Here is a 26,642-nt window from a genome sequence, read left to right as displayed (position 1 = left end):
ATAGCGTCTTAGATCCGGAATGTTGACTCTACATTCTAATTGGTTTAGCAGTAATTGGTTATGCTAAGTGCACTAACACTGATTACGCACGTGAAATCCTCGTGGGCACTAAGTGCACGCCAGAGGCGCTGAGTGCACGCCAGAGTTGTGAATAAAGACTCTGGTGCACGCACGCATCTTAGTTTCAGCTCCAGTTCTTTGATCTTTTCAAGCTTGCGGTGACAGGACATGCACAGCAGCGCCGCTAGACCATCAGCTTTGACAACTGGTCAAGCGGTAGTCTCGCTAGTCGAGCGTTCTGCCAAAGAGTCATCGTTTCATGCCGTCCACCAAGATATCGCTGCAAACACGGCAGACGTTTCTTCGTTCGTTCGTGAGATCTCATGGCATTTACAAATGATATGTTTGTGTAATGCAAAAGCATGGTATCTTTCCATCTCATTGTTGAACTTGGTAAAACGATCCTACGCTGTTAGACTACCATTTAGCATTGCTTTTTGATAAGTACTTCTGAAATTATTTTAGTATTGTTTTGGTCCAGACTAGAGTTTGCCTGCTTCGCTCTCTCTCTGGTCTGGAAGTTTGAGGCTACCTGCCTGCCTGCATTGCTGCTTCCTGGCTTTTCATTTCATTAATTTTCCTGCCTACTAAAGCCAACCGTTTCAGACGAATCTTTTCCAGGCACAAGTACAGCTCGCTTTCGTGAAGCCAGTCTACTTCTAGATAGTGCTATGGTCTTGCTCTTGAGCTGAAAACCACTTAATGCTTTTTCCAACAGCTATCACAAATATAGCAACATTGCAGAATCCTCGCATAGTGATAACTAGACATTCTGTCAGCAAAAAATGAAGTTTACTGTACCTTTGATTGTTTGAGTGTTGTTGGGTAACCATCTAGAATCCATCCAGTTCCAGCTGGAACTTGCCTGTAACATATCATACAAGTTAACAAAAAAACAAGACAATTTCATATTACTCCTGCCCTTTCTAAGTATCGTAAAAGCAAACATATGAGGTATCCAATACTTTAATTAAATTAGAACTCTGCCTCTGATAATATTGAAGACTAAGCTTAGTTCATAGATATGTATAATTATACAAAGTAATAAGTTGACAACAATCATATTTCTAATGTCCCAGCATATAAACATAAATTTGCCACTGCTGATAATGCAGCAAAATTATGTTAATAAAAGCATTCGGTAGTCATTGCGTTAGAATTTAACTACAGCCAGTTACTATTTTATATATTCACACCACAGTGAAAATAGCAAATTAGTTATTGACAAGAGTTCCACTTCAGAAGAGTAACAGCAAGTAAATGCACTGTTGCAAGTTGTAAAGACACATCTAATGTATAAAGTACCATAGGAGTCAAAGTGTAAGTATAAAACAAGGTCAAGCCACCAATGTTTAGCAATTGACTTCTTTCCAGTAATCCCATGTAACAACTGGCAAAAAAATATTTCATGTACAATGATTAACGATTATTGGTGTGCTTATCACACACACACTTCGGTCTTCAGTAGCCCATCCCAAAGGATAATGGTCAGCAGCAAAAAGGAACATGTCAACGATGTACTGGCTAGCAGCATTTATGTCTTTCCATGTCAGAGATTCTCAAGAAAAATCTCTTGCAATTGACACACTGTACTCCTGATTTAATTCATTCTCATTTTGTTGGTCATTTTCCTCTTTCAACAATATTGCATTCTATCCCTGATGTTGCTTTGAATTGTCGTTCACATTTTGTCACAGTAAAGGGAGTTTGGTCCTTTATGGCTGGAGTTGTTTCCCTGACGAACTATCCGTCTTCTGCATTTTCTCTCTTCTATTGCTATACTCATAGCAACAGCCTGAACTCCCTCAGAGCACACATGCTTGCTTCTACAGTGCTCTTTGGTGTACTAATGTTTGAAGGTTTCTATTAATACCCAGCACTCTTAGATCTCACATAACTATATCTTTCCAGTAAAGTTTGACACCATCAGGTGGTCTAGGTGCAAGCATAAGCAACCAACCATAAAGGATTAGCTTGGGCAAGCGGCGGTCATCCATCCTTTGTAGATGTCCTAACCACCGACAACAATTTGCCATCAGCAGTTCTGAGGCAGTCTCTATGCAGTCAAGTTGCCTACGAACGTTAGCACGTGTAATGTGGGTTGTTTCCATTTACTGATGCCAGTCATGAATCTTCAACATTGATTGACAAAAGTAATGAGGCGAGAGGTTTCCTTGACGTTAAATAATAGTCCAAGTGCAAGATCCATTTAGGAGAGTTGCAATCACAGTTGCATTGAAGATTAGATTATTAGTTTGGCTACTGATGTGTGGACATTGAAAAATTGCACTAAAGTATTTGCCAACCTTGGATAACCTCCCTGTTATTTTAAATGTTTGAGACATATCACACAGTAGACCCCAGGTATTTAAATCTATCAACGTGTTGTATGGTTCCAGCAAAACACACGTACATCATATCAGCAGCACCTTCAACAAACAAGGTTGGACCAAAGCCCATTATCTAAGTCTACTCATAACTCATGTTCAAACCATATGCTGAGAAGATTTTGATAAACGAGTGGAGTGCTTCCTCTGCTTTGACTCTCGACTCTGCCACAAAAGTAGCATCATCTGCAAATTGCAGTTCTGAAATTGTAGACTCAGTACAGCTCTCTTCTTTTCATATCCGCCTACAAGTTTTCCTGAAAATCTAACTTGAAACAAATGCTCTCTGTTATCCAATTCTGATTTCCAAACATGCATCACAGAATTAATGCATACACGAAGAGTGTTGGGGCAAGCACACAGCCTTGCCTCAAGCCATTTCTCACTTTTCTTTTATCACCCAATCGACGCTCACACTTGACCATTACCAACAGTTGATCATGGAATGAACAAATAACATCGACCAGAAGTTGGACACACACACACACACACACACACACACACACACACACACACACACACACACACACACACACACCAGAACCAGCCCATCTGAAAAGATGACAGCATAAACAGCAAAAAAAGCAAATCCATACTTAGTTCATCTACCACCATTTTGTAAATAGATAATATAATGTACAGCACCCTAAATCATTCAATTTTCTATAATACAGCAAGATCAAACTGCTGCTTCCTGCTAACCCGGCAGTACAGATCACCCGCACACACCATAGACCATCGTTCTACTTCCTTCCATGCTAGAGACCAACTTTTTCGTCCATGTCGCGCTGCAATTTTCACTGTTGGACTCCATGCACATGGCCTCCGTCTCCATCGACGATAACCGGAAATAAATGTAAGGTCACAAAAATGAGTACTTTGAGCAATCAAAATACTTTACAATGTGGGAGTAGCATAACGGTTGTTTTGATCCCAAACGTTGGGGTGGCACTCTTGTAGATCTGAGATGGTTTATTGTAATGATGGCGTTTGAAGATATCGCAGAAGTCAGATGGTAAGCCGGAGAGGGTCAAAATTCTTCACAGACGACGCGCTCAAAAGGCTGCCATGCTACATCCAGACGCACACACAACACAGTCACACACACATGCATGCACACGCACACCGCGCACACACACACACACACACACACACACACACACACACACACACACACACACACACACACACACAGACAAGGAGGGAGGGAGAGAAGAACACACACACATGCACACACAAACAGTTCTTTCCTTAGTGGTAAAATTTAGAAATTTAGACCGCCTCATTTGCCCATCCGAGCATCAAGTAGCATTACACAAGTACAGGTAACCTTTTCGCACTACAGGCAAATGGCATAAACTGAATGACGCTGTATAATGAATGTTTCTATCAACAACTGTGTGATATATGAGGTATGAGCTATCTGGGAATGCGCTAGAATTACCAAAGTAGGAATAGCACCGGTAGTTAATATTAATCCTGATTTCATTTTGGGATAGCATAGCTCTGAAATGCTTTCATAAAATGCCACAATGTTTATATCATCTTGCATGGCTACACAGGAGCCATGATCTTTGACTATCCCTTTGGTGCTAGCACGTACAGACGTCGTTGGGACCTTTTTACTGTGAAATTTGCCACGCCATTTGTCACGCCTTTCTCTGTATTTCACAGAGTCGCATTTGTTGCCAGTTTCGTGGGATCGTCACCATTCTAGAAGCCGCTCATACGATCATAGGATCTTCACTTCTCCATTCATTTCGTACGACTTGAAACACTCGACAATTTAGCCTACTCACAAAACTTGAGTGCTGATCGACTTGTCAGTTGGATCCTCGTTTCACTCACAGGATTTTCGTGTCACTGACAGAATCTTCGCTTTCCCGTTGTTTGCCTGGTACTTGAAACACCTGTCAATTTAGTCGCGAGATCTGAGTGCCAATCGACTTGTCGACAGTTTCGTTAGATTTTCCCCGTTCTCTGCGTGGGCCTGCAAACAGGAACTCCGTGTCCCTCACAAGATCTTCGCAGAAACGTGCACATGCGTGTCATAAAGACTGTTATTTCTAACTGGTACAAGAGAAAGTACGAGTCCTGCTTGCATAGAACTGAAACACGCACATCCATTACCATATCATAATCAAATTAGCTTGTGATATGAAGTCAAAAGGAGAGGGGCTGGCTGCACAAGACTATTATATTGCTTGGTACTAATGAAGCTTTACTTCTGTATAAATCTAGAGTAGAAGCATTAACGTAGCAGTCTCAGCAATTCTCAAATACACTATGAGTTGTAACAATGGTTCTTTGCAATAAATTAGCTTGCGTACTATAATGTTATAGCATTGCCTGGCATTAACGAAACTTTATTTCTGTATATTGTATTAGAGTAGCAGCATTAACGTAGCAGTCTAAGCAATTAATTCTCAAATATACTATGAGTAGTAACAATGCATGTGTTTCTATACAAAGGACAGAAACAAGAATCTATACACACACACACACACACACACACACACACACACACACACACACACACACACACACACACACACGCGCGCGCACACACACACACACACACACACACACACACACACACACACACACACACACAAAGACAAGATCCTAAATGCTTGTGCACCTACTACATTCTCACGCTTGGCTCATTGTTGCTCAAATTCTCCAGACGTGCTTACCGAGGAACGTAACGATGTCAGTTTCGATAGGTGGGTCCCCTTTCGGTGGTCGACCCTCAAGCGATAAAGCTCTCTATTCTGTCCAACATTGATTGGATTGCTAAGCACGACATTCAAGAGCATAGCGCGCAAAGGAATCAACAGTTTTTCGCTTTCGCATAGTCGAAACAGCAAAAATAAAGCATTTAATAAGACATTCTAGACGATGTCACAATAGGTGACGTCACAATTAAAAAATACGTGACGTCTCAATGGATTGCTTCATAGTTTCTTTTAGAGTTATAGAGACGACGTACGCTTAACATAAGTGCATTTCAGTTCAGTCTAGGAGCGTTTCATTTCTTTCTGGCAAGTTTCTAAAATAGAATCAAATTGACGTCAGCTTGAGCCAGCTGTCACTATCCAAACCTAACGAGCGATATACGGAATCCGCTTGTAAATGGAATACTCGATGTTAATTACTTAGAACAACCAACTGTAATTAAAATTTTAGACAAGATACTTTCATGGTAATTCGTCACAATTGAATGCACCCAGGCGGAGCCGGGCAATGTAGCTATTATAAAGACAAGATCCTAAACGTTTGTACGCCTATTAATTTCTCACGCTTGGCTTATTGTCGCTTGAATTCTCCAGACGTGCTTGCCGAATGAAAATGAACGTAATGATGTTGATTTCGCTAAGTCTGCCTCCTTTCTGTGATCGACCGTCGAACGATAAAGGTCTCTACTCTGTCTGACATCGATTGGATAATTTGCTAAAGATGACATTCAAACTATAAAGAGCATAGCATACAAGGGAATAAACAGTTTTTCGCTTTCGCATAGTTGAAACAGCAGAAATAGCGCATTAATAGGACACTCTAGGCGATATCACCATAGGTAACGTCACAATCAAATGCAAGGTCACAATACGTCACGCCACAATGGATTACTTAATGGTTTCGAGTTCAAGAGACAACGTACATTTAATCTAAGTGCATTTGGTTCAGCCTATAGAAGCGTCTCAAACATTTCTTTCTTGCAAGTTTTCTAAATGAGAATTAAATTGGCGTCAACTTGAGCCAGCTGTCACTATCTATGCAAGCGGCATATGGAATATAATTGTAAATGGAATACTCACTGCTAATTACCTAGAACACCTAACTGTAAGTAAAATATTAGACAAGATACCAAATTTCACTTCCTCACAATTGAATGCACCCGGGCGAAGCCGGGCAATGTCGCTAGTACAAAAATATTTATGTGATAATTAAAACAAAGTAGGGATGGCTGTGTATTTTAAGCTAGTGCTTGAAGAAGTAGGGATCAAAACTTTCGCAGACAAGTACTCATACTTTACATCTGAAACCAATCTCACACAATTAAATCTCTACTTCACTCCTATCCAAGCAGCCACCTTGAAAGCAAACATCAGTGAAGTAAGGATTTAGTTGTGTGAGATTGGTTTCAGATGTACTTGTCTGAGAAAGTTTTGACCCTATTGCTTCAAGCACTAGCTAAAATACGCAACCATCCCTACTTATTACATAAATATTTTTGTATTCTTTGCAACAAGGCTTGGCAATGTAAACTTAAATTATTAAAGTTGTGTTTTAGCTAAATGCTCATGTCATTCATGTTTTTGTCTATTCTTTATCAAAGACCTCTCTACTACTAAGCTTGTATCAACTCCCACCAATTCCAAATGCTTTCTACGGTACCTGATAGCTTGCACAACAATTTTGACAATCACATCGTCAGGAACAGGATGACCTTTCAGCATTTGCAAATATGCTGTTTCTCCAAGCCTTGCTCTTTCTGAAAGCTAGAAAAACAGCCCAGTTTCAAAAATAATACTGTAGTAATCGCCCATATCACTGTATATTATCATCCCTAAAAACAGAAAGACACAAAATGACAAAGACCACCAAAACCTAAGAACGTCAAAATTCACTCTCAGTTACCGCATTGATATCTGTAATATTTCTGGTTTATTTTTTACAAGTGCACGTGGCCCCTACCTAATGAGCACTCTCATAGACTGTGCAATAATATCAGCATTTGGTTCAGAGCCCGCATAGTTTAGACATACAGTAGTCAGGGCACACATACCGTAGTTATTGTACACATACCATAGTTCTTGCCTGCTCCCATACTTATAGCATGCTCGCACTGCATGCACGGGATGGATCATGATACTGATATTGAAACCTCAACACCGTCACAAACTAGCAGGGCATCTTATGCAAACTGCAACAATTTCACAAATAAGTTACAAGTAAAAAAGAAGGATAAATGTTGTCGCAGTTACTAAAGTAAAGTGCAGCAACAAGGTAGCCATCTCTGACAGAATAATTGAACCTGTGGCCAAACCGGGAAACTTCAAAGCTGACTACATTGCAGTCTATTCGAATGTTAATTGGGTAAAGGCCACATGTCGGTAACTAAGTTAATTATCATCCTTGTTCCAGTGCAATCTCATATTTCTTGCCCTCTCACTGTTATCACACTTGCCCATGGCTCGTGCAATAAACAGTGCTCAAGCAATACATACGATATTGCTCTAGAATGCAGGTAATAACCTACATTTATATCAACGTAAATAACCCACAATTACTAGGTAGTTTCTACCTTTAGAGTAAAACAGCAGTCAGCAGTGCCATGTAATAGACCATGTTACTTGGTAACTAACAGTGTCATAAGAACTGTTACCAAAACAGTTAACCTAACACATTTCATGACAATCTTTAAATAAAAAACTACTAAGGGGTCATCGATAATTGTCGACATTTACTCAAGCGTACAAAGGATACACTAAGGGGAGGGGTGAGAGTAGTTGTACGCTTTGGGGCCAAAAACAGAGTATAGTGTTGATAATTTCTTTGGTCCAGAAGTAGATAGGAAGTGATACTGAAGTCAGGATATTGCATTTATGCGTACGTGTGTTGTATCTAAGTTCGTAGCTATCCGTTGCAAGTGTATGATGCATATAGTGCTCACTAAATGTCCGCCACACGTGTTTGAAGTGTACATGGCGTGGGACGGTAAACACTCTGCTGTAGGTAAGAACAGACCCGTCTAAGAGACCTTGTGCTGTTCATAAAACACTGGCGAACAGGTACCACCACTTAGTAACGCTTTTGTCTTTGCCAGCTCATCTTTGTCTTGCGATGAAGTTGTGCAGAACATGCAGCGGCAATGGAAGACCGCTGGCCAGAACGACAAAATGTGCATATCAATCTTCGAAAGCACTTCTAATTATTGCATTATTGTAATATCACTGTACATTAGATAAAATAACAAACATTTTTATGTATGCCTAGGGGAGCGGGGGAGGGGGCATGCAAAAAAAAGAGTATGCTTTGTATGCTTGAGTAAGTGTTGACAATAATGGATGACCCCAACCTAATCACTAATCTATCTCTTAGCTCCTAGTTAAGGAAACAGTATCAGACCCCGTTCAGAAGATACACACTGTCAGGTGGCATCCACTAATAGAAATTACAAATTCAGACAGCACGTTTCTACCCCCATCAAGAAAAATGCTATGTAGACAGAAGATGAACGTAAACCGTTGATAAAAATTGCAAGCTCTGAAAGAACATGTTAACAGCAAGAACCTTTCCATCTCTTTAAGTCCAACACAATAAAATACACCAATTCTCAAACAGTAAGAGCATAGAACTGTCCGTATAAACAGTTGCCTGTATAGAAGACCCTGAGTATCAAATCAAACACAAAACAACTTGCAAACATACAATTACTGCCTTCGTTGCACCTGTTTCTTTGCTGACAGCCCTTGCTGTGTCACGCTGGCCATGCATAGAGAGCTAGCTGCCAAGTGTAAAGTGTACAGTACTGAATGTAATGTAACTGTACACTACAGTCTGTCAGTAAATTACCACACAACTGCAACACTTTGTGGTTGTTGATATTTTTAGATAATTATGATTGTAAAGATTCAGCATTTCTATAAATAAACATCTAATTGTAGGTGTTTGGAGTTAATTAATGTCACCTCAATTAAAGTTCTTAATTTATTAAGCACCCTTGGTCTTTGTATAGCCACTTACAGTATATTTAGTGTACTGACCATGACTGCCCAAGTTTCACGTGTATAATCCAATTGTGAATACAGAAGTAAAGTACATATTGCTTGTTCAACACCCAATCATTGAATTAAATTCTGTTCATAAAAAACTGCAAAGACATTTCATCTACAAAATTTAGGGGTGTGTATGCATGTGTGTGTGTTTATGTTTGTTTGTTTGTGTGTGTGTGTGTGTGTGTTTGTGTGTGTGTGTGTGTGTGTGTGTGTGTGTGTGTGTGTGTGTGTGTGTGTGTGTGTGTGTGTGTGTGTGTGTGTGTGTGCATGTACAAGTGTGTCTGTGTGGGTAGGTGTGATTACCCTTTTCAATGAATAAAATATCTATATTCTCCATATTAAGGTCATTTCTCCAAAGTTAGATTCATAAGTAATCCTTGTACTTTACCTGTTTGACAAACCTGTTGAAACCTTTTTTGTTGATATTGCTTGGCATTACAGCAATTAATATATAGACAATGCATGGCACTTGTCAGTTCCACGTGAAACTCAGGTTTAATAATACTAATATTCAAGGAATATTAAACAATGTACAAATACATAGATTCCAACTGTCTGCAGGGTACGATGAAAGATCAGACTTACAGTCTGCATCGTTTTCCCTGGGTAAATAAACAATAAACAAACAAACTAACTGTCACATACTAATCAAGAAATTTCATAATTTGGACTGTCCATTATCAACAACTAAATTCTGATCTAAGACCATACCATGCTATTGCTTACCAAAGAATGAGATTCTGCACCACTTGTGATAGTAACATGGGGTATTGATGTCACAGCTTCTAAGCTCGTTGTGGTAGACTCTATTGCTAGCTGTTGCTCATCACTTACTTCTAATCTAGTAGTTTGCTTCGCGTCAGAAAACAAGGTTAGTGTAGATATCTGATTGTCGATGTCCTTTTGTCTATCAGGTGATCCAGAATGAGTAGTAATTGACACATGTTTAGCTTTAGAATGTTGCTCTGGTAAGCTTTTGGAAGCTAGCAGCTCGTCAGTGCTTGAGAGTTCTTCAGTTCCCTGCAAATAATACCATGACCAAAATTAGTAGAGTGCATTTTCACCAGTTGAGTACCCAATCACAACAGACAATGAATGGTATGTCAATTCTACCATGCATCTTTTACATATGTCTAATGCATGCACTCATTGCCTTTTGTTCTGCCAGTTCTTGCTTTTCATATGCCTCCACAGCCTCCTGTACCAAATCATCAATACTCAATGACTGTATTCGATGCCCTAATCAGATATGACATGATTGATTTGTCCAAAAAATGTTCAAATCAGTAAAAACAATTAGAAAGCTTCAAAGTACTATGACTTAAACAGCAGTTACTGACTTCTGCAAATTAGCATTGCTGCTGTTGTCTTTCCACTAAATGACTTGCCAACAAAACAGACCTTCACAGGAAACTTTGGAAAATTTGGTCTCAGAGGCCCAGGCTATGGAGAAATCAGACAGTAAACAACACAATCACAATGCCTACAGTAAACATAGAAACCAACATGTTGGTGACTATCAACAGAAGCTTCATCTTTGATATGATTGCTATGTACAAGACTTTTTGTAAAAAACAAAGGACAAAGGTAAAAAGGGTAAAGAACAAAACTTTTAGAATGTGTTACCATAATACAAGAAAGATAAGTGCATATAATGACAAGCATTTTGGCAAATTTTGGGTTTTTGAAGAATTCTGCAATATTTATTTATTTCATTCAGTTTTATTTCTTGATCTAATATTGCCACAGGATAAGACTATCACAAGCTCAAAAATGTACTGTACATGTATACCTGTACTATGTATTATCATAGACACGTTAAGTCAACACTAAAACCACATGTATACATGATTTTCAAAAAGAACAGATGCACATAAATCTTAGAGTCATTTTTCAACTGTTTCATCATTCCAGGACATCGTCTGAGTTAAAGAGATCTTCACTGGACTTAAAGCATTAGAGTAACTGTTTTGCTCTCAGAATTTCTCCTAAAAGATAAGAAAACTGTTTCTAGCAAGTAATGTACTGTCACAACAAGACAAAAAGCATGACATTGCACTAAACTATCTGTTATAAAAATGATAAATGCCTATAACCAAACCATTAATTATCACTCACAATACACTGCACATAAAGAGCATGCACAACCATTACGCAATCTGACTTAATTCTGTCCTTAGTCAAACAATGATCATTTGGTGTAACAAGAGTACATTTCAACAAACTGCCACAAAATTCTGGACCTTATTAAAGTAAATGCAAATGTAATTAGAGTAAATGCAAACATATAAACAATAGAACCATATGTCAAACAAAGATCTCATAACTTTGTCAGAAGATCATCTTACATCAGGTGGGTAGATGATATTGTATACTCTCTGAATAATGTGACCCAAGAAAACATTTTCTTTCAGTTCATCTGATTGTTGCCTTAACTCTTCCGGTGGCTTCCACTCAGCCAGTGTATCCTTATACTCTACGTAGTCTTCATCATTTAACAGTTCCACGCGTTTCTTTGTTTCTTCATCTTCCTCTTGGTCACTAGCAACAGATGGTTCAGGACTGGAATCCTACAAGTAAACAGTCATATGATGGCTATGGAAAGTCTGGTATGCACACTGTTAGCTATAAAATATTGATCACCTCATCATATAGTGGTTTTCCAGCATGAAATAGTGTCTTCCACTCTCTCACCATTTTGTCAGGAATCGCTCTATACATGTCAACATCATATCTTACCACAAATAGAAATGACATTGATGACAATCAATTCATTTACTTCTCTGTGAGTTCTCTGTATTCACAAATCTTCAAAGAAAACTCAACTATTTGAAGAACAGTCTAAACAAACAATCAACACAATGCCTACTGCCCAGCAAATTGATAATGGTGTCAACATTGTAATAATTATCATTTGTCATAGTCTTATAAAATGTTACACCTAAAACAAATGTACATTTACATAGAGCAAGAACACCTACTCATTTTAGGGAATAAAACTGAATCTACATTCCTAAGACTTCATTGCACTTAAATAGGTTAAACAGTCACGGGACTCTGACAGTAATGTAGACGAGAATGCTTTGTAAACACTATATTTTATGGAGTGAACGAACATAAAACACATTTTAAAGATAAAGTAAAGGTAAGTTCAAAGCATCTGTGTAATAGTAGTTACCCAGTACAGTAAGCTTGGATATAATTAGTGCTTGGGGACAACCAATGTATCTAAGATAATACAATTTGACATGCAGAACAAAGCCGAAGGTACTGTAGAGAGCGATAGAGAGTCCTAGTGGCTGTACCTAGCGTGCAGATTATATTCTCAAGCTGTTTCTAGTTACTATTTAGGACAACGTACCAATCTATTACAGTAGGTATGCAATTAGAACGGTACATGATTGACAAGACTCCACCTTCTATCTCATTATTTTACCGGAAGCATCACATAATTAGACATATCTCCGGTGTAAAGCATCCTACAAATGAGAGGCATGCGCAATTGAATAAAGCAAACATAGAGCTTTCCAACAATACCTGTATGAGCTCAGTCGGTTCTAGGGTTATGCGTCAGCAGTCCACTTTCGGTTGTGACTGCAAAGGTGAATTAATTCTCAAAACAGACTTTACTAACCATGCTTTCATCAATGCTGGATGTCTACATGCATCAATTTATTGCTAAAGTACTGGCAAACTGTAATAAGATACGGATTCTCCCTAGCAAATTGACACATATTACTTGGCCTGGTGTTACTTCTTGTACATAAAGACACACGCAAGCAACGTTATAATTACACGATGCCCGGATATCCCGGCTAAGGGTACAGTAGTCCTTTGGTCACCGACTTGAGGAATGACTGTATTTACACTTGATTAGCACAGATGCAAATGAAGCTATTCCGACCAATAGACGAGAAGCGGTGTCATTACCGACCAATAGACAAACGTGATTTTATCATAAGGCCCACCTCTCTTAGTTTGGTAGCTGTGCTACGAGTTTTCAGCCATCGGACATCCATCCCGTACATTGTTTTTAGTCTTTTGCTTTACATAAGGGTTTAGAAACAACACCTAGTCTACATTTGCACATGCATGTTTTCCCACCAACAAGCAGGTGTTTAGAGAACGAAGGTGCTGAATTTGGGAGCAATGCAGTACGTGTAGCTACATACCTGACTTGTAACATTTTAGGTGTGGGTGGCTGTTGTTGCAAAAATCAATAGTCGTCTTCGATAGGAACTTGGCGCTGCACAGGAATTTGTGAAGGGGAACGTGCATTGCCCATGACAGTGCATCTGTTTGTCAGACGAAGCGACTGGCCTGTAAGTACACAAGCCTGGAGACGAGTTACATAAATTGCATCTTTGTTTACACAAATGCACTGGAAACCTTAGCTGAAACCAGTGGGTTGGGCTAATACCTCAGTATGCAAAACATTATCATATGACGAGGTATGCGATTACATACACTGGCCAAGGGTTTAGCACTGTAATGCTTCTCTATTCATGTTAGTAATATCAGTGATTCTTGCTTAGCATGATAAAAATGTGAAAGAACATGGAGCGCGTTTCCACCTAAACTGGTTTAGCAAGTGTTTTAAGCTAAACTGGTTTACTGATTGACCTGTTTCCACCTGCGCTAAACCAGTTATATTCTAAACCTAAACCGATTTCTTACACCTATTTTGTAGTAGGTTTAGCAAAGTAGTTAAGTTTTAACTGTCACACGCTTGTTTAGATGGCTACGCCGTTTTGATGATATTGACTATTTGGCTGGGGTAGGATTGCCCTAAAAAGATGTAAGGGTCGATAACTAAAAGAAAGAAATCAGCAGCTACGAAGAGAGAGAGAAGACAATGTCCTTTTGCAAATTCCTACTAGCAGATGCTGAATTAGTGACAACCAACAGTTGCTCTGACTTTGTGACAGAGTAGCAAATACTTCAAAATAAGGCGTTCCTAGATGGTTTGTTTTGCACATCCCGGATGTGCAAGTTCCTAGTGGAAACAGTCTCTTTCTTGAACTGGATTAGGGTTTAAATGCGTTTTTAAGCTAAAAAGTTTAAGGTGCTACCGTGCAGCTAGTGAAAACACAGCCATGTTCACATGTCGATCGCAAGAAAGGAGATTGCCTGGGTAAGAGCACATCGTAACTAACCTCGCCCCAGACGCAGTGTGGATTGCAGCCCCGGATGCGCTTCCATCACCACTATGTCTGGTCAGGTACCGCCCCTTGCGGTCAGCGTTAATCATGTCCGTAGGAACATTAGTGTCAGTTACAAGTGTACTTTGCTGGGGTAGTAGATTACAAGAAACAACTGCCGCGTGGGATCTTCGCTAATTAGCGTGCAGTACGTAGGCAGCAGTCCAATGCATTGCAGTAAATGCAGCAACCTAAAAGTAACTTTTCACGTATAAAAGTGTTAATATCATATCTTTACAACTAGTGTAATACTATTCTCGTTGATGAATGTGCTCACCTCATAGCAGATTTCATAACATTTTTCATAATGTTTCTGTTTTCTTTCTGATTTCAACTTCTCATGAAGCTCTTGTTCTTTCTTCAACTGTACTGCATATTCTTCTTTTTCTTTTCTAGCAAGGAGCTAAACAGAATAGACCAAGTGGCAATTTAGTTGATCAAACCATAGTGTTGATATTAATTAAAGGGTAACTGACATGCAAAAATCAAAAATTATTTTATTGCATTTTTCGTTAGTTCTTAACGTCAGTATACGCCAAAAACTAAAATTCTTATTTTGAAGTTACATTCTTAAAGATATCAAGGCGCAAAGTTGCTTCCAGTTGTTTAGTAGGTGTACCCGCAGTGACGTATTAGCAGGAACAGAAGTGGCTACCGAGCATGCAGGCAATACAAATGTCTATGAGATAGTACACCTCTCGTTGCCTGCTGGCTGCAGTAATGTGCTCAGAAAGAAAGCGCGGCTTTGAATCGCTTCCACAATAATGCCAAGATGTGAAAAAATGGGCAGCGTGAGTGAAACAAGCGAGAAATCGGTGGGATAGGCCAACTGCATGTTCAAACTCGTCTAGTGCGTATTCTCAGCCAGAATGATTCGAAACGGAGGCTAACGTTACTAGGAGGCTTTGGGCTTTATCCAAGATATTAAAAAGAGACTGGAAGCCTAGAGCATCAAGCTGCGCTGGCAATTTGTACAAGGAAGCCATTGCAACATGACAATGTGAGAAAGTCAACAAATATAGAAGAGGAGAAAGGATGAAAGAAAGAGAAATAAATAAGGGTAAGGACAATTCTAACGATCAATAGAGTTGCTCGTGACAATTTTCTACAATAGATACTGCTGGTACGTGGAAGAGCTAGATGAGCTTCATTGCGCAGGAGACACCACACAATGGCGGCAGTCTATCACCAACTCACAAGACTCTGCGTGCTGGAAGTGGGTTGAAGAGAACATGAGTTAAATCTAACTTACTTCTTCTCACATACAAACAAATATTTGAAAATCAGTTGCCCATGGTCAGAGCAAACAAGATTATGAAATCTCCCATAAAACAACTTTAATGATTTATGATTCTCCAATGTATGAGGATGTTTGAAACTGCTGCAAAAGGATAGGTGTGAGGCACTGTTGATTGATTGCAATCTTCAGAAGTTTCAACACTCACAACCTACAAAAATAACACCACTCACTTTTAGTGCCAGATCAAGCATGTTTCACATGACACCTACCCACAATTATATTGCCACCAGGTTTCCTACTAAAGAACGTCCTGCTTTCTTTTACTTGAGATACTCTACAATGTCTCATAGGGCCTTCCGATGTTTGGCTTGTGACCTCATGGAATTTCGATTATATTCAAAGCAGTCAACAACAATCTGTAAAAGCAAAATTCAAATTATATTATTGTAAGCATATTATTGTAAGCACTGGATATTCTTTGATATGTATGTGTGCTAGGATTTCTAACAAAGTGTGAAGACAACAAAAAAGAAAATAACGCCATTTTGCTATTTGCCAAAATATTTTAATTACATAAACAGTAATTATTCCACCACTACCAACAACAACAACAATTGCCATTACAACCAACTTTGCATTCTTATACCTGCCAATGCTACATACTGGACCAACACCAGGACACTGATCAGATTCTTCAGCATTTCATTGTCTATGAAATCCACATCAACATCAAGAGAAGCTCATGCATCTCTTCGATTCCACGCAGTAGGATCTAGTGTAGAAAATCATCACAAGCAACACTATCGATCTTTAGAATAGTACAGAACTTACCCTTCATTTCTTTCTCTTTCTTTCATCCTTTCTCCCCTTCTGTATTTGTTGACTTTCTCACACTGTCATGTTACAATCCTCTCAATGTCTTCCTTGCAACAAACTGCCAGTGCAGCTTGATGCTCCAGGCTTCAGTCTCTGTTTAGCTTGGATAAAAGCCCAAAGCCTCACAGAAACGTTATCTTCCGATTCGAATCATTCCAGCTGAGAATACGCACTAGACGGGTTTGAATGTGCAGTTGGCCCATCCCACCGATTTCTCACTTGTTTCACTCGCGCTGCCAATTTCCTTCACATCTTGGCATTGTTAGAGAAGCGAATCAAAGCCACATTTTCTTCTGAGCACATTACTGCAGCCAGCAAAAAAACGAAAGGCATCTATCTCGTAAGACATTTTGTATTGCCTGCATGCACGGTAGCCACTTCCGTTCCTGCTAATACGCCACGGTGTGTACACCTACTATACCAGATATACACAACCGGAAGCAACTTTGCGCCTCAATATCTTCACGAATGTAACTTCAATATAAATTCTATTTTTGGGAGCATACAGACGTTAAGAACTAACGAAAAATGCAATAAAACAGTTTTTGATTTTTGCATGTCAGTTACCCTTTAATTAAACTCTCCATAATGCATACCTATCTTACTTAACAAACCAAAAACATACAAAAATGTTTCCCTGTTTCAGAAAAAAGCCGTTGAAACTCACCAAGTACTAATATGACTAGAATTTTTAAAAAATTTCTCTGAAAAAAGAAATAGATGTAGGGATTGTATAAAAAGTAACAGAAACAAGATCTATAAATAATATGAAGCAAAGCCAGACATCATTAGTGAATCCTTCCAACCCCCAAAATGGAAAATGTAGGGAATGTGGGAGTTGGAAAGATTCACTAATGATGTCTAGCTTCGATTCATATTATCTATAGATCTTGTTTCTGTTACTTTATATACACTCCATATATCTATTTCTTTTTTCAAAAAAAATTTTTTAAATTTCTAGTTTGGTAAGTTTTTAGGTGCGCAAAAGCGCAACATAGCTAGGGTGTACATGTCTTCATTAGGGCCTGTAAGCCTTTTATAAGAATGTCTAAGATTTAGCGCATTTTCATTAGCGTTAATTAAACCTATTTATATGTAACAGCTTTCGTTAGACATGATTCAGAGGTAGTTTACTCAAGTGGTTTCTAGGTCTACGGAGTACACCTACGGTACACGTACAGTATCCTAGCGCACGTTGCACAAATATTGATCCTAATTTTTAGTGCCTTTGCATTGTTCTTTCTTCCGTGCGTGTATAATTGAATATGCAACGGCAGTTAGAATAGAACTTGGCCTAGTAGTCAAAGCCAAAGATTATCACATACGGCATATGCGACGCAAATGTTGGGTTCCCGTATAAATTGCTATGTGTACGTAATTATTTGTCAATTGCAAAATGACAAATCCTGTGTGTGACGCAGATCGCAAACAATTTCAGACTAGACCGGACAATGGCAAACATGATGGAATTACACAGTTTTATTGATAAACTCTTTCATAAATGTGTTTGGCCTATCTGATTGGCTCTTCGTCCATTGTCCCTGGTTGCCATGGACAAGCAATCGCAAATACTGCTCCACGATTGGCCCGAACTGTGCAATAGCATTGATGACAGTCGTTGGATCAAGTCTGCTTGAAAGAAACAATTTTTAATTAAAATTGATTTCGGTTTCTCTAGCCATCAAAAGAATAGAGTTCGAGTAATTCTAAAGCGTTTTCTCAAGTTTCACAGCCGTATGTAACGTACAAAAAGAGATATCCGTGGAGAAGAAAAAGAAGAAGAAGAAAATTGGCGCATGGGGCTCCAAGGCTAGCAACTGTTTTCTAGGTTGTTAGATGATTAGTGACAAAACAAAAATAGGATATAGTACACGACGTACAAACATTTCATTTCGTTGATTTTGCAAAATTTTTGTCTTCATTTGCTATGTTTTCTAAGCATGCAAAAAGATGACCACGCCCCACAACGCTCCAAAACCAAGGCAATTCCTACATACAGGGTACTACCGTACCCTGTGATACTGCTACATCTACTAATTCTTAAAAAATTGGCAACGCCATGTTTAGATGTAGTGTAATGATCATTAACTGCCCGAAAATAAAACTGACACAATGGCAACATATTTCATCACTCTCATATTTCATCACTCTCATAAGACTGCAGAAGCAAAGCCCTGTTAAATGTTCCAACAGTGCAAAAGCACAAAGCAAACAAGAAGAACAAGCAACTAACAATTTTACAAACTAGGTAAAAATGGAGAAATTTCTGTTCAGATTGTTAAAGGTGCAGGGCCACGGTCAGACATACGCACTTGAGCCGATCTTAAGTGAGGCAGCTTTTGCGTAGTAGCTTATTGCACGTAACATATGTCTAAGTGTCCTGGCAAGACAATCAATTTTGATCGCCAGTAAGCGCTTCAAATGAAATTCATACATTGTGAATGCGTAAAAGTCAATAGACAAAACTATTGCAAAGCTGGCTATTTAAGTGTCGATTGACGGGCAAGGCAGCAGTGTAAACTTTAAATAATACAACTGTTTGGTTGCTTACTGTAAACTGAGTGCGCTTGGTTACTCAGAGCCTGAGGAAGACGTGACTAGTAAGACAGATCCAACGTACGTGAACGTGTTGTGTCCTTTCCTGGTCACATAAATAGCGTAAGGAACCCTGATCTGGCTCAAAATGCGAGAGAGGTTGTCGATTTTTACCGAAACTGCAGTGTAGCAACCCCAGTTTGAGATTTTAGATAAAAAAAAACTTCTGAGAACTACACCTAAAAAGCCTAGAAATTACCAGACACGGTCTAACGCAACCTCTTATTGCAACGTTTTGATCCTTCCAATTCAGGCTATAGAGAGACTTCAGTGCAAAAGCGTCTAATTGCGGCTACTCAATGTTTGAAAAAGTCCACCCTTTTCAAAATGATCCAGTCTGCATGCCCGGCTGTGACCCTGGACCTTTAAATTTTAGAAAACACAATATCAGAAGTAACTGAGTTAAAAATGACTGCACCAGTAATATGTATCTTTTCTGGCCTAGAGCACTGTACATGTAGTGGTATGAAACAAAATATGTTGTGCTCAACCAGATCAGTCTGGTTTGTAAAGTCTGTTACAAGTACCAGAAGCAAACCCTGCTTCAGAAGTACTTAGACCATCATGGCTGTCTAGAAACAAAACATGACTTTACGAAGGATCCGAGTAGATCCCAGAAGCACTGTTTTCTGTAAGTGCTGCAGGTTGTGATGACCTGGAATAATGTCCAGCCACCGTGCAATACCTGCGTGCACTGTGCCCAAAGCTCCCAAGACCACCGGAACCACCAGTGTTCAACAATGCCACATGCGACTTATCTCCACTTGCAAGTCGCTGTACTTTGCCAACTTCTCAGCATGTGAAACAAAATATATTACGTGTCGTTATGTCCCTCTATGATGGGCAAGTGGGGTCTTTACCCCCATCTGGGCGCCCACCAACCCGGCAGGTGAGCCCAGCAGGATACATGTTTCTGTGTAGTCCACACGCCAATCAATGACTAGCCAATTCGATATAGATTGCAGGCATTACGGAGACCAAAAACTCGATACAGCATGCCTAGTGGATATCAATGCCCACCAGGAAAGCAATAAACATCATCGTCAATGGACTGTTCGCCAGACCACAGAAACTCCGCAATGACTGAAACGAGTCATAGTTTCATGGATAAAGCTAGAGAAACACGAGAAAGAAAGACAGACAAGTTTCATAATTTACTGTCGTCAATGGGGTTTGAACCCCCAAACCATGGAGTGGTAGCCATTGTCGCTAACTACTAAGCCACGGCGATGACTGTCGAGCTCAACCAGATCAGTCTGGTTTGTAAAGTCTATTACAAGTACCGGAAGCAAACCCTGTTTCAGAAGTACTTAGACCATCACGGCTGTCTAGAAAGAAGGCATGACTTTACAAAGGATTTGAGTAGATTCCAAAAGCACTGGCAATGACTTAATTATTATTATGTGTAATTATGCTCCTCTATAATGGGCAAGTGGGGTCTTTACCCCCATGTGGGCACCCACCAACCCGGCAGGTGAGCCCAGCAGGGTACATGTTTCTGTGTAGTCCACACAGCGATCAATGACTAGCCAATTCGATATAGATTGCAGGCATTACAGTGACCGCAAACATCGGGACAGCATGCCTAGTGGATATCAATGACCACCAGGAAAGCACTGAACGTCATCATCATCATTATTATTAATTAAATTATTATTATTATTATTATTATTATTATTATTATTATTATTATTTATGTAACAGCATTCACAATAATTGTTCACTCATTGATTATACCTTAATTAACAAAGACATTTAAGTTCGCAACACCACTAATGTGTATAGGTAGTACAAAGAAGTTAAACCTATTTTCATTTTCTTACTGCCTCTCTATCAAGAGCATCAACAAAGTCTCTCAGTCTTTGTTCTTGATACTGTTGACAAAGAAAGATCTTGTTTTGCCTTATTACTTCCTTTTCTTGTCTAACCTATGCAAAAAGACATATGCAAATCTGTAAAAGAACAATGGGCTGCTTATATACTTGCATCAACTGGACACAGATTCTTTTCTCATGCTGTGATTGCCGTAGCAAGTGGTTTACAATAATCTCATTACGCTTTTCTTTCTGCACAACAATAATATATCACAGTAATTGTCAGATGTACAAATCTACATGGTGACACATTGATAGACAAATAGAATAATTAACTAATTAAACAAATAAACAAATACAAAAGCACAGATAAGAAGATTAATGAGATAACATGCACATCCAAAAAAGCTTGCAAGAAAAAAGCAGATTGAAAGAGTCATAATTATTCATGCCTGAGATGATTCTTGATCCTTCAGCTGATCAATAAGAACCTTTCTCCTCCGTTTCTCTCTTTCTTTCTTTGCATTTGACGCTTCATGCAGTCTCGTCTGAATTTTCTTGAGATACTCTTCATCTGATCCAAACACTGTCTGTGAAAGAACATACAAATGAGATTGCAATACAAAGAACTATCAGTTACAAATGCTGCTTGCTGATTCCAGCAAACTGATACAACAAATAACACTACCCTAACAAGCCAGTATGTGCAAGTGCTTACCCTATAATATGACCATCTATGATTCAATCTGTTTCTTTGTTTGTCTACTTGTCTACCTGTAATTACTTATTCTTGAGCACACAAGCATACATCACACATGTACTTCCAAGTAACTAAATCAGGGCTCTCGCTACAGCATGGCAGCGTGGCGCTGTGCCGCGCTCCAGTATCCAGTAGGAGTGCATCACGCTCAGAAGCGGTAGCTAGCAGTCCACAGTCTTACAGCTAAGAAATGTTTGAGAATTCCATACTGCTGAAAACACAATACCATATTTCTTAGTATAGGTGACAATAGCCACAAATCTAAGCTCTTACAAAATAACATGGGGTGATAGCCTCGTTCCAAACGTACGTACAAGTGTTGATTGCAGCCCAGCATGTGTTGCTTCTGATTCTAGTCCCGGATGCCTTCAAGTGACCCGGTAAGTTAGAGTTCACATGCTCTTTGGTCTGGAAGTTCGAGGCTACTGGAAAGGACATGCCTTGTCCGGGAAGTAGTACCTAGAAATCTACTCTAGACTAGCATGACTTCATGCAAAGCAACAACAGTGGTCCACATCAATCAACGCTTGACCAGACAGACCTGCTGTACATTCGTCTACAAAACATGCACATGCGCAACCTATGAACATCGCTAGAAAGGGCAATCGAAGTTGACTTCCATGTGTCGTGGACCTGCCCATCCCACCACGCTCCCAAATATCTCTAGCGAGAACCTTGTATGTATATCATCGTCTACTGGAATTTTGTACAGCACCACTTATTCAGACACCACTTATCCAAATTCAGTGGTTATCCAAATAGCTCATGTGTGGCTTTATCTGACCACAAAATCAATGGCAAAAATCAAAATCAGCCTTGGTGCAAACAAAAATCAGTAAATTCTTGTGTAACTAAGATTATTAACAAATGAAAATTTTCCCAGGTTTGCTATTATAATTACGATCCAAGCAACACATGCAATAAAGCCACCAGTATAGTAATAGCGCATGCTTCATACCAGTTATCCAAATATCCTCCAATCCCAATATGTTCGAATAATCGGAGCTCTACTGTATGTGTAAGAGCACAGTAAACCACTAAGTTCATGCACAGTTCTCTAAAGCTAGCTAGCTATAATAGATGAGTAGTGTGTCTGTTTGTCTGGCTGTGTAGCTGCAGCTATCCTGTGTTTATCCATCTGTCTGCTAAACACCACCTAAAAGAGCCAAATCTAGCCATTTAGTAGTAACTCCCAACTACAAAATAACACTGTTCTATCACTTGTCTTACCAACTTTCTTGTTGTCAAATCTGGCAAAGTCACCGCAAAGAAATCACCAGTGTTAGGAGGTTGTGGAACAGCTGTCTTAAGACATTCTTCAAATGCTCGAATGCTTGACCTCATGTCCTACAAACATTCGAGATAACATCACACATATTTAACTGTAAGATGACATGTCATCATAACTGTAAATTTCTCCCTTGATACTAAAGAAAATTTCAAAGTTAAACATTATAAACAGTTTAATCAAGAAACAGCATTTGTAGTAATTAATTTAAAACTTTTCTTTCTTCTCTGAAGTATAAGCAATAGCAAACACATCGTCCATATTGCATCCTGTCCTACGTGGTTGAACAAGCTGTTTCATAGCTTAAGCACTCAATCACAAATTTTATTATGTCGTCACCCTCTCAGTAGCGTAAGTGGGGTCTTTACCCTCAATTGGGTGCAAAACCAGACGTGGCAAGTAAATACAGAGAGGTACATGTTTCAGTGTACTCCATATGGTGCTAGTAACTAGCACATCAATTATTGATTGTGTGCGCTACGAGCGTTTCACCAGCTCTAAACAGCATCCCCAGTAGATATCAAAGACTACACATGGAAAGCACTGATTCACATTGCCAACGGTCCCCATGCCGGATCACAGAAACTCCCTTTTGAAGGAAGCAAGTCTACTCTCACAGATATAGCCAAATAGACAGTGAAAAAGAACCAACAGACTCATTTCATTATATTGCTATTGCCACCTAGGATTGAACTTGGGCCATCATAGTCAGAGAACCAGAACTTTAACCATTAGGCTATAGTTCTTACTAGTTAAAATGGAAAGCATTGTTGGGACGAGCCTCTGTGAGAACAAACACGAAACACAGTGATTTGTCATCGCGGAGAACAAGCACATATAGGTATAGTGCTAACATAAATTTCTTTGTAAAAGCAACGTGTGCTCACATTTAGTTGCATTCTTGATCACAGTCGCCAAGCCATCAGGAGTTTCAGCCTGTATAGTCCTGTGGGATGCACAGAAATCTGTTGTGAAGACGTTAATAATTAACATCTTCCTCTTTCAATGCGTCATGCAGCTAAGAACAATGTATGTAGAAATTTGAATTAGACACAAACTGATTTGTACACCTCTGCAACGCAGAACGCAAACCACTTTGTATACATTGACATGATTGCTCACACCATTCAAACTTGTGTACATTTGGTTGCTTCAAATCAAGCTACAAGTATTTCATTCAGAGCCGGATGTGGATGTATGTTTCGACATCAAAATAATTTGCAAGTATTAATATAGCCTAACGTAAATTTCTTTGTAAAAGCGACGTGTTCTCACATTTAGTTGAATTTTTTGCCACAGTCATCAAGCCATCTCTAGAAGCCCGAGTCTGTTTGCACATTCTCTTATTAGTGCCATGGGAATGGCACCCAGCAACCCGGAGAGCCCCACAGCTAATACACTTACACCTGCATGGTCACATCACAAACCATCATGTCTGTGATTGGCTCAAAATCTACGTCATTACGTACAAACACTCATCTAAACACAGTACAGTATGCAAATGAAGGGTCTCGCCAAGTCTCGCCCCAATTATGTGTGTAATCATGCCCCTCCATGATGAGCAAGTGGGGTCTTTACCCCATCTTGGCACCCACCAACCCGTCAGGTGAGCCCAGCAAAATACATGTTTCTGTGTAGTCACACGGTGATCATGACTAGCCAATTCAATATAGATTGCAGGAATTACGATGACTGCAAACTTGGAACAGCACGTCTAGTGGATATCAATGACCACCAGGAAAGTGCTGAACATCGTCATCAATGGACTGTTCGCCAAACCACAGAAACTCCGCAATGACTGAAACAAGTCATAGTGTCAGGAACAAAGCTAGAGAAAAACATGAGAAAGAAAGACAGACAAGTTTCATAATTTACTGTCGTCACTGAAGTTTGAACCCCTCAACCATGGAGTGGTAGCCATTGTTGCCAACCCAGGGTTTCCCCCAGGATCTTTTAGCAGGGTGGGCCGCCCATTCGAATTTTGAAGGTGTAGTCCTAAGGCGTATTCGTTCGACCTTTCCGGATAAAGAAAGGAAAGGGTGGAAAAGCAAAAAGCCCATTGGAATCGAAAGGGCTTTGCCAAAAAAACCTCAAGACGTAGCACACGCATGCTCATACCAACGATGGAAATTGTTCTTTCCGCCGCTGCTGCTGCTCTTGCAATAGAGGTACTTGACGACAGTGTGGAGCAAGATAGCAATTGCGATGACTTTTTTGTTGTGTAAATGATGGAACTTGAAGCCATTTTGTGGGCTAGAGACGAACCTAAAGCTCGAATTCGTGGATATGTTGAAAAGGTAGTCCCCATGTATCTACACAACGACTTCCGGAAACACTTTGACTTACTCAGTCAGTCTTTGACGTACTTTGGCAAAAGTTTGCACGTGGGGAGAAGTGTGCTCAAATCTAATACGATAAGGCAAACGCCCAATCTCTCTTGACAAGCGTTTGCTGATTATGCTGTGGTACCTTGGAAGCTGAGAGAGCTTCAGGCAAATTGCTGACAGGTTTGGAGTATCTGAATCGTCTGCACATTCCACTGTTAGGAGCATATGTACAGGATTGTTGTTGCATCTCAGAAAAGTTGTAATAAAGTGGCCATGTGGTATGATATTTAATGAGGTAAAGACAGGCTTTTAAAGCTATGAAAGAATTTCCAAACGTTATAAGAGCAATTGATGGTTGCCACATCCCTATTAAACCTCCAAGCGACGATCGGGATAGCTATATCAACAGGAAAAAATTCCCATCTTTACTTCTACAGGGAGTGTGCAATCACCAGATGTGCTTTGTAGGCTGTTACTGTGGATGGCCACGAAGTGTACATGATACACAAGTACTAAGAAATTCTGATTTGTTTGATCGAGATTTAAGTCACCCAGCTGAAGCCTTTCCTGAGCAATCACACATATTAGGGGATGCTGCCTATCCACTCAAATTATGGCTTCTCACTCCCTACTGAAATACAGGACATCTTAGACCAGAAGAAAGGAAATATAACTATTACCACTCTGCAACTCGAATGGCTATTGAGCGAGCATTTGCCCTTTTGAAGGGGAGATGGAGGCGATTGAAACATTTAGATTTAAACTAGATACGGGATATGTCTGTGATTATTATGGCAGCTTGCACTCTTCGCAATATCTGCTTTGTCAAGAGGATGATGTAGCTGACTTCCTCGATGATGGAACTAGCCTGGAAGTCAACAATTTTGAGGCAGTTGCTGGGGAAGATGGTTATGCTACTGGAAAACGTGATGACATCACACGCTACATAAACATGCACTGTTGAATAGAAAATGACTGCCGTTGATTTACATGTATTGCTGTTACCAACATGCACATTGCCATAATCATGGCTGTTTTTAAATCAGACAACACAAATGGCTGTAATCTAAGACTGCTTGCTTAATCCTTTAATAGTTTCAAGAAGACCTGCAAACATTTCCATTTTCTCCTGATGCAGGCGAGCCAACAAATGCAGCTTTTGTTCATGTTGTCTTGCTTGTGCCCTCTGACAGCTGTCCATCATCTTCATGAAACTTTCCTTTGTTGTGGCATACTTGTGTGGTGGTGCTAATCGTCTGCTTTTGTGTGATGATGGCCCAATATCACTGTCAGCATCATCCTCATAAACACG

At 39.6% G+C, this 26,642-nt stretch overlaps 1 protein-coding gene across 1 annotated transcript in view; it reads right to left on the bottom strand.

Moving 5' to 3' along the window:
• LOC134191752 (sperm flagellar protein 2-like) overlaps positions 1-26,642 on the bottom strand; it is an 80,621-nt gene that overhangs the window by 38,586 nt on the left and 15,393 nt on the right. Inside the window, exons 9-22 of the mRNA XM_062660404.1 lie at positions 22,946-23,062; positions 21,408-21,545; positions 21,124-21,207; positions 20,965-21,069; positions 14,708-14,833; positions 12,009-12,070; positions 11,873-11,942; positions 11,578-11,799; positions 10,570-10,672; positions 10,383-10,468; positions 9,956-10,249; positions 6,846-6,949; positions 862-925; positions 659-778 (exon numbers count right to left, since the gene is read on the bottom strand). Coding sequence (XP_062516388.1) covers positions 659-778; positions 862-925; positions 6,846-6,949; positions 9,956-10,249; positions 10,383-10,468; positions 10,570-10,672; positions 11,578-11,799; positions 11,873-11,942; positions 12,009-12,070; positions 14,708-14,833; positions 20,965-21,069; positions 21,124-21,207; positions 21,408-21,545; positions 22,946-23,062 — 1,695 coding nt within the window. The remainder of the gene's footprint in view (positions 1-658; positions 779-861; positions 926-6,845; positions 6,950-9,955; positions 10,250-10,382; positions 10,469-10,569; positions 10,673-11,577; positions 11,800-11,872; positions 11,943-12,008; positions 12,071-14,707; positions 14,834-20,964; positions 21,070-21,123; positions 21,208-21,407; positions 21,546-22,945; positions 23,063-26,642) is intronic.

Source organism: Corticium candelabrum, chromosome 1, assembly GCF_963422355.1.
Source record: "Corticium candelabrum chromosome 1, ooCorCand1.1, whole genome shotgun sequence".
Taxonomy (NCBI): Eukaryota; Metazoa; Porifera; class Homoscleromorpha; order Homosclerophorida; family Plakinidae; genus Corticium; species Corticium candelabrum.
The sequence above is the reverse complement of the archived record's forward strand: the minus strand, read 5'-3'. Positions and strand labels throughout refer to the sequence as shown.